This window comes from Helianthus annuus, chromosome 4 (genome assembly GCF_002127325.2).
Source record: "Helianthus annuus cultivar XRQ/B chromosome 4, HanXRQr2.0-SUNRISE, whole genome shotgun sequence".
NCBI lineage: Eukaryota > Viridiplantae > Streptophyta > Magnoliopsida > Asterales > Asteraceae > Helianthus > Helianthus annuus.
In genome coordinates, this window is record NC_035436.2 from 194,696,426 (window position 1) to 194,704,583 (window position 8,158).

At 35.7% G+C, this 8,158-nt stretch overlaps 1 protein-coding gene and 2 non-coding genes across 3 annotated transcripts; 1 reads left to right on the forward strand and 2 right to left on the reverse strand.

Annotated features, from left to right (window-relative positions):
* The first annotated feature begins 933 nt into the window (after window positions 1–933).
* LOC110937715 (ankyrin repeat and zinc finger domain-containing protein 1) lies at window positions 934–5,978 on the forward strand. The gene is made up of 7 exons (XM_022180167.2): window positions 934–1,382; window positions 2,155–2,618; window positions 3,031–3,145; window positions 3,311–3,964; window positions 4,914–4,991; window positions 5,292–5,363; window positions 5,546–5,978. The coding sequence occupies exons 1-7, from the start codon at window positions 1,044–1,046 to the stop codon at window positions 5,774–5,776; spliced, it is 1,953 nt and encodes a 650-aa protein (XP_022035859.1). The 5' UTR covers window positions 934–1,043; the 3' UTR covers window positions 5,777–5,978.
* A 1,096-nt stretch (window positions 5,979–7,074) lies between these two features.
* Window positions 7,075–7,154, reverse strand: TRNAL-UAG. Its single transcript has one exon. It is a non-coding gene; the product is annotated as a tRNA-Leu (tRNA).
* Window positions 7,155–7,258: 104 nt separating this feature from the next.
* On the reverse strand, window positions 7,259–7,338 carry TRNAL-UAG. Its single transcript has one exon. It is a non-coding gene; the product is annotated as a tRNA-Leu (tRNA).
* Between the last annotated feature and the right edge of the window lie 820 nt (window positions 7,339–8,158).

The window sequence follows — 8,158 nt, forward strand, 5'->3', positions numbered from 1 at the left end:
CAATTACTCGAATGATGTTATAAGTGCATTTTATAACATCACATACACATATTTAACTATCTAAAAATATAGCCCATGGTTTTATAGCCTAGTGACATGTTAGGGGTGAGATAAGACTTTGGAACCAATAGGTTCTGTGTTCGATTCTCACAAGGGGGGGGGGGGCGCATATTAATTGGGTTTCCTTCAGAATTGGTGTATAGACATTATGCCTAGTGGAGATGAATATGATCAGGTGGTTTCGCTGGTGGCACGATGATTAGGGCTGACATATCGTGTATACCCGTACACGATAAGACACGATACACGAAATCCCATACACGAACACGACATGATAACTTATCGTGTCCTTTTTTTCAAACACGAACACGACACGATATACACGAAAATTACCTGTTAATACATGTTAACACTACTGTTCGACTGTTATACATGAAAATTATCTTTTAATACCTGTTAACACGAACAAAAACATGAACACGACATGCTATCTGAGAGTTACAGAGGGAGTTTAGGGTTTTATTTTTTTTTACTTGAATGAGGAATGAAAATAGAAAGGAGTTAAGGAACCCACACGCACATGGCTAATGGGTTTTATTTAATTTAGTTTTTATTGTGTACTTACGGGTATTAAAAGGTAAACAGGTATTTAACCTGTTTATACACGAAAATTAACAGGTAATCTCGTGTCTACCTGTTTGGTACACGATACCTATTAAGGCCATACACGATATCTGTTAACTTCGTGTAGGTTCTGTCGTGTATTCGTGTAAAATTTCTAGCCCTAACGATGATACTCCACGGATCCGTCAGTGATCCAAATTTGCCGTTCAAAATAAAAAGAAAAACTATCTAAAAATATAATATTTGTTGAGCCAAATTAAATTAGTTTTTATTTATTGGTCAGCAATTGAGATAAACTCAGCCCAACTCGTCAAACAAGTTGGGTCAACCCGACGCACTTAACCAGCTATCCCGACTTGCGCACAAGAACTGAATTCATACCCTAGATACAGGCGGTTATCATAACCCGACTAACAACGATGAATACGGCACCGGAGCTTACTTCCGGCCGCCGTGCCACCGCCGTCAGTTCAGAGCAACATACTCAACCTAAAAGGATATTCCGTTCGATCTTCGAACTTCCGTCGGATTTCTTCGATTCATGCCGCCTCCTTGAATCTTCTTCAACCGCTTTGATTCCTGAACTCGCAACAACTGCCACTATTAATAAGGAAAATAACCTAGAAGAAGAAGACGAATCGACGAAGGATAAAAGTGTCAGTTCTAGTGAGAAATGGACGTGTAATACTTGTAAATCCAGTTTCGAGTCGCTTCTAGATCAACGCTCTCATTTCAAGTCCGATTTTCATCGAATCAATGTGAATTCTCTTAATCTACTGGTTACTTATGTGATTACTACCTGTTATGCTGTTTTTCCGTTGAGTTTACGCGTTATATGAAGTTATAAGGTTTCGATTAGTGCTATTGCTTTTTTTTTTTTGGCTAATTATTTAAATGTTTGGAATAAAATTTGTGTACAACATTGTATATACTGTAGTCTGTAGCTATGCTAGAATTACTAAATTTAAAGGACAATCAGGTCTCAATGTTAACAAAATGGACTCCAATTTTGCTTGGTTATGTATATGTATGCTACTAAAAAGATCATTTAAAATGAATACATGAATCGGTGGATTGGAATGCGTAGGTACCTCGATTCATAGTAAATAAACATATGTTTAAGTGAAGAGTTTTAGAGAAGCGTCACTTTTGAAACGTAGTTGGTGAAAATTTTACGGCAGATGATGTTACACTAGTTCCTGGATCAGATTTGTTCACTAGTACAGGAGCTGCATTTGCAAAAGTGTTGATATGTAAACTAGTTACTAGCATTGTGTTTCATCTGCTATGATCTGAGAAATATTATATTATTGAATAGTTAACCACAAAAAGTGTCCTGCTGGTGATAGCATGTGCAGCTTATGTGGTACGACAGTAGAGTGTAGACTAGAGCATAAACGACTTTCATGCAGCTTAGGTGCTGAATGAAATATGAAATCATGACTTTATTTGGTCACTTCTTTTGCTTAATCATCATCAAAATGATATTGAACATTCGTTGAGTTGTTACCTATCAATTTATACTATCAGGTAAAACTCACGGTTGCTGGAAAGGATACTGTGAAAGAGGATGATTTCGATGAATGGACATCAGATTCGTTGGTTAAAGATTTCGATATATCAAGTATATCAGGCTCTGAAGATGAAGATGACAGAGAAACTAGCCTCCGCAATGATACGAATAAGGAATTGTTGGGAAGTAATAAAAGGAAGATTTTTGTACAATTATCAAATGGAGAAATAGTTTCGTTATGGAAAAGCTTATTTCTAGATGATACTGTGAAAATTATTTTTGAACATAGTAAATCCAGTACCATGTTGGATGATGTCTTGCCATGTGTTACAGAGAGAGAAATGACTGTGAGACTGCGTTATGTGGCTCATGAACCTAGGGATAATACCCATTTTAGAGTGATGTTGCTTGCTAGTGGTGGACATTTTGCTGGTTGTGTCTTTGACGGAAACTCTGTTGTGGCCCATAAAACATTCCACAGGTCAGTATTGACTTAATCTTTCCGTCAAATCCCTTTTGCTTCAAATCCCTTAATAATATTTTAACTTCTCCAATGCTGTAATTATACAGAGTCTAGTAACATATATCAACCTCATTTGTATTTCAATGTATCCATGTTGATGACCATAATATCGACAAAAGTAGTAAATAGTATTTTACTATTGAAAGGATTCACCGAGGTAGGTAAGTCTTATTTCACTTTGACAACTTATTAAGGAAGTTCAATAATTATCTAAAAACTGTGGTGTTATGTGATCTGAATTTAAGGGTACAAGTTTTAAACCCTAAACCCGTACAACACTTCTGTCACATTTACTTATAGTTAAAGGTTTTATCATATGTTACTATCGTCTTTATGCCTATTGAACTATGCATGATCATGTGTCATGTAGATATGTCATAAGGGCCAAGGCTGGTAAAAAGCAGTCATCAAAAGATGCCAGTGGTAAAATTGCACATTCTGCAGGAGCTTCAATACGCCGACACAACGAGCTTGCTCTAAAGAAGGTATATAACATGATTAAGTTCAGTCAATAATCAATATCTTGGCCCTATATTCATATTACTTTTAGTCCAAAACGCCTAGATTAGAAGCTAAATCTTATTCAGTTAAATTATTATTATTATTTTGTTCTGTTTTAATCACTCAAGTAATTATCATTTCAAAATCAGGATATTCGAGAATTACTCGCAGCCTGGAAGCCTTATTTTGAAGCTTCCTCTTGCATCTTCATTCATGCTCCATCAGACAACCGCCAACTGCTATTTGAAGGTGAAACTCCGTACTTTAGTTGTCAGAAAAGCGCCATTAGACGCATCCCTTTGACTGTTCGTAGACCAACATTCAAGGAAGCTAAGCGACTGTATAACATATTGACACAAGTGTCCCCCGAACCAAATGAAGAAACAGTTCCTATTAGTAAGGAAGATTCCAGAACTACAAATACACACACGGACTTACCAAATTCTAGCAAAACAAATGTGCGCAATCATACGGAAGTTGGTGAAGCTAGTATAGTTAATAGTATGGAAGATTTGGTTATATCGAGTGGTAACGGGAGTAAAGCAATTCTTGTATCGACACCTTTACATGAAGCAGCGAAGGATGGGAATGTAGAGAAAGTTTTGGAACTGCTTGAACAAGGTTCGGATCCGTGCGTTGTAGATGAAAGGGGGAAGACGCCGTATATGCTTGCTACTGAAAAAGAAGTTAGAAACACGTTTAGAAGGTTTATGGCTTTGAACCTTGATAAGTGGGATTGGCACGCAGCTAAAGTTCCCAGTCCGTTAACAAAAGAAATGGAGGAATCTCAGAATGCTAAGCAGGTATTTTTAGAACATTTTCATTTTTAAATACCTCCAGTTCATTTTTGTTTATATACATAGTCTGAGTTAATAACCACTGTTAATCCAACCCAGTACCCACACCTTCTTGTTGCCGTATGTATTATTCTTCAAAATTATGTTGCAGTATTTTGTTTCACTTCCCTACCCTTGAAATATTCCAGTTTTCTTCACAGTAATTTTTGATAGCCAAAACAAGGGACGCAAACGAGCCGAGCAGCTCGCAAGCTACTCGATATCGGCTAGAGAAAAAAGCGCGAAACGAGCCGAGCCTTATTGAGCCCCAGCCGAGCTTGAGCCTAAAATAAAGCTCTTTTATTTATCGAGCCCAAGCTCGAGCCTTAGTGTAATATTAGCTTTTTATTAATATTTAATATCATTTACCCCTTATTTAAAGTTGTCTAGTAAATGAGCTGAGCCAAGCTTATTTAAACCTGTTTACGAGCCAAGCCCGAACCTAAAAATAAGCTTGTTTGGTAAATGAGCCAGGGCCCGAGCTTCACTTATTGAGCCTGCGAGCCTAAACGAGCCTATTATTTATATTAATTTTATTTAATATATTAATGAATAAATAATAAACAAGCCGAGCTCGAGCTCCCATAATTAATCGAGCTTGACGGTCAAGCTCGGGCTCGGCTCGGCTCGTTTGCACCCCTAGCCAAAACAATAGTGGCATTTTGATTTAATATGATCATGGTCTTATAAGATAAAGATAGATTTCTAGTTATTGTATTTTACCTTGATGAAATTTTCAATGAATTTAGCATAAGCAGGATGAGATTTCTATCAAACATTGAGGGTGTTAATGGGGTATTTGTTTGTGTACGTACACCTATTTATCATTTATGGGGGTTATGTAATAAGTTAAAGGTGGTTGGCTGTTTGCTTAATGCTTATAGTTAAATTAGAACGTTATTTGATTGCTTGTTAGGCAGAGAAGGATGCAAAAAGGAAAGCAAGAGCAAAAGAGCTGAAGAAGGCAAGGAAAGCTAGAGAAAAGAAGGCTGAGGTGTGTATTTCTTTCTCTCAGTTCTCAAATGCACTGAAGTAGAACTTAATTTAAATTACATATTACCATAAAAACCTTTTTTACATGCTTCAAATGGGAATAAACATATTACATTTCAATTATCAGTCTTTCTAATTTAATACTTGGATAAAAGGTATGGTCGGGTAAGGTGAATTCTTTAGATGATCATAAGTTGCATGAATTTGTACCATTTTTACTGATAAATGCTACACCGTTTTGAAATATTTATTGAACATATGATTTGGAATTTGTATTTATCATTTTGTTGCCAAAATGTAGGCAGAGGCGGCTCAGTCACAGAATACTTCATCAACTCAATCACAATCCATCACACCACGGATGACTAAAGAGGTATTCTGCTATTTGTTTTTCTATAACAAAGAGCTTTTTCTCTTTTCGCTCAAAACGCATCTTTATAGGCTCAAATGTACTCTAAATGAAATATAAACTATGACTATAAAAATGTATAGTTGAAAATTATTGTAGATGTCGTTTGAGAAAAACAAAACATACTTTTTTTTATGTAATTGCAGGAGGAACTAAAACGAGCACAAGATGAAGAGAGGGAGAAAAGAGCTGCTGCTGCGGAGAGGAGAATAGCAGCTCTTCAATCACAGAAAAACACTGCCACGTCATCATCAGACAGCTTATGTTCATATTGCCAAGTGTCGTTGGCAGGTAAAGTTCCGTTTCATAGGTACAATTATAAATACTGCTCCACATCATGCATGCATGTTCACAGAGAGATCCTCGAGGATGAATAACAATATAGCTCTCCAATTTTTTCACCATCACTGTTTCTCATTCCCATGATTTAACCGTCAAAATATTTTTCTTTTGCTTATGTTATATATGGGACATGCTTCTTTTCTGTTCCAAATGTCTCGTTAGCAGTTTTTTGTATTCGGTAACCTTTAATTGTTTAGGTTATGAGAGAGTTAGAAAATACCAATCATTTTGATTCCAGCGAATAATGCTTCTACTTGTATTTCAAAAATAAGAATCAGTTGAAAGAAAATGATTACAACTAACCATTCAAACTAAAAATCCGTTAGTTTGGTTTATGTTTGATCCCTGTAGTGTGGTTTGGCATTGAAAAATTAAGAGCAAATAAGCGCGGGATTTCCATCTCCAAACAAAACCAGGTTGTGGTGGTGTTTTATTTTGCACTATAAATATGTTTATACATAGCTGATCAGTCATTAAATGAAAGCTAATGTATATTGGGTTTAATTATGTTTAAGCTGATGACGAAATGAATGAGTGGTCGAAACAAGTTTGAATAAATGGAGATAAGAATGCAACAATAAATCTCAAAGTTAAAACCTACAGTTGGTTTTTGGGGTTCCGTAAAATGTGGGAATCCTTCCCATTTTCCATTCTCATATCTTCTTATTCTTATATTATAGGGTTAATGTCAATAATGGAGTTTCAAGATTATAATGTGCTTCTTTTAATACTCATGAGGGTGCATAAACTTATATGCCAATACAATATCTGTAATTGAGAGGGTAACCGTTTTTTACATGGTACATGTGATGACGCCTGCGTGATTTTTATTGTTGATGTGGTAACAAAATTTAAAAAAAGCAGAAAAATGAGCATTGAGAGAGTTTCCGGAAAACCATGGTAACCCCTTGCAGCATCGTCTTTGCCACCCAATATCCTCTCTACCAGCCATCTCCACCCGTTACAAAGTAGACATGGTAACCCAAATTGAAACGACAAGGGGGTTTAGGGTTGAAGTTGCAAGTTACAAGGATTGCTGTATTTACAATTTTAGAAGGTCGATTTAAAGGGTTTCGGAAGGTAGGTTAGCCGGAGAAGACGTGTTTACGACAATGCACTAGCTAGAGAAGGATTTATAATTAGTTTAATAAATACAACATGATTGTTTTTTACTGTAAAACCGCTAATGAAATAGAATTTGGAAAGGTATGAAACCGAGTAGAATTTATATGTATATGAAATATACATATAAATAAATGTATGAAATGATACCAACGACAAATTATTTGATTACAAAAAATTAAGAAAAGGAGAATTGGCAAACAAAAATGAATGACAGCTGTGGGATTTGAACCCACGCCCTTTCGGACCAGAGCCTAAATCTGGCGCCTTAGACCACTCGGCCAAACTGTCACATGTTTATTAAGTTCGAAGAGATTGTTAGAATATAAATCAGACAATGGGTTTTTCATTACACTTGCGTTCAAGAGAGAGACGAGAATATGAAAAAAAAGAGTTGACAGCTGTGGGATTTGAACCCACGCCCTTTCGGACCAGAGCCTAAATCTGGCGCCTTAGACCACTCGGCCAAACTGTCGGAATAGTTATGAGATATGAAATGATATTAACCACTACAATGGTTATTTGATAAACCATTTAGAAAGATACATGTGTCACTTTGGAATAGTTATAAAACTATGAGATGATATTAACTACAATTGTTATTTGATAATGTATACAGATATAGCAAAAACTGTTCCATGTTTGTAGTGTTTGAAGAAACCATCTATATTATATTAGGGACATTTTAGTATATCCAAAAAATAAAATAATTTTTATCCTCTTAATTTATAAATGTACCCTTAAATGAGGGTAAATTGGTTTTTTTAACAATAATTATATTTTAGCCCCCCATCTTATTACACTTAAATCCATGAGTTTTAACATAATTATGGGTAACTAATTATAAGTTTGCCACCTGAATCCAACTGGAAACCGAAATAAGTTTTAAGGGTAATCGAGACGTTTATCGGATAGTGTATTCGGTTTGTGTGGGTAGTTCGGCAACACTGCCGCAAGGGTTTCGGGTGGTGGAATCGGTTTGCTTGATTAGGTAGTGTATGCCAATTTTGGAATGTAGGAAAATTGATTGAATGTGGGGGTGTTGATGAGGTGACCGTTTCTCATTAGTTTGTGTCATTTAGGTACTTCTCTATGAACATCCCTACCAATTCGGGTATTTTTCAATGGGTTTGGTTAAAAAATAATGTTGTTCCTCATTAGTTGGTGTCATTTAGGTACTTTAATAATGAAATTTACAGCATTGTTAAATAATAAAAGATTCTTACGGTTATGATTTAACGATTTTATATTAAACTACTTGAATCACTAGCTTTTACACCTAGTAGATTTAACCC

Coding starts and splice junctions, on each gene's coding strand:
- LOC110937715 (XM_022180167.2), top strand. CDS start 1,044: ATGAATACGGCACCGGAGCTTACTTCCGGCCGCCGTGCCACCGCCGTC. Junction 1,383..2,154: donor CCGATTTTCATCGAATCAAT/GTGAATTCTCTT, acceptor TTATACTATCAG/GTAAAACTCACGGTTGCTGG. Junction 4,992..5,291: donor CTAGAGAAAAGAAGGCTGAG/GTGTGTATTTCT, acceptor GCCAAAATGTAG/GCAGAGGCGGCTCAGTCACA.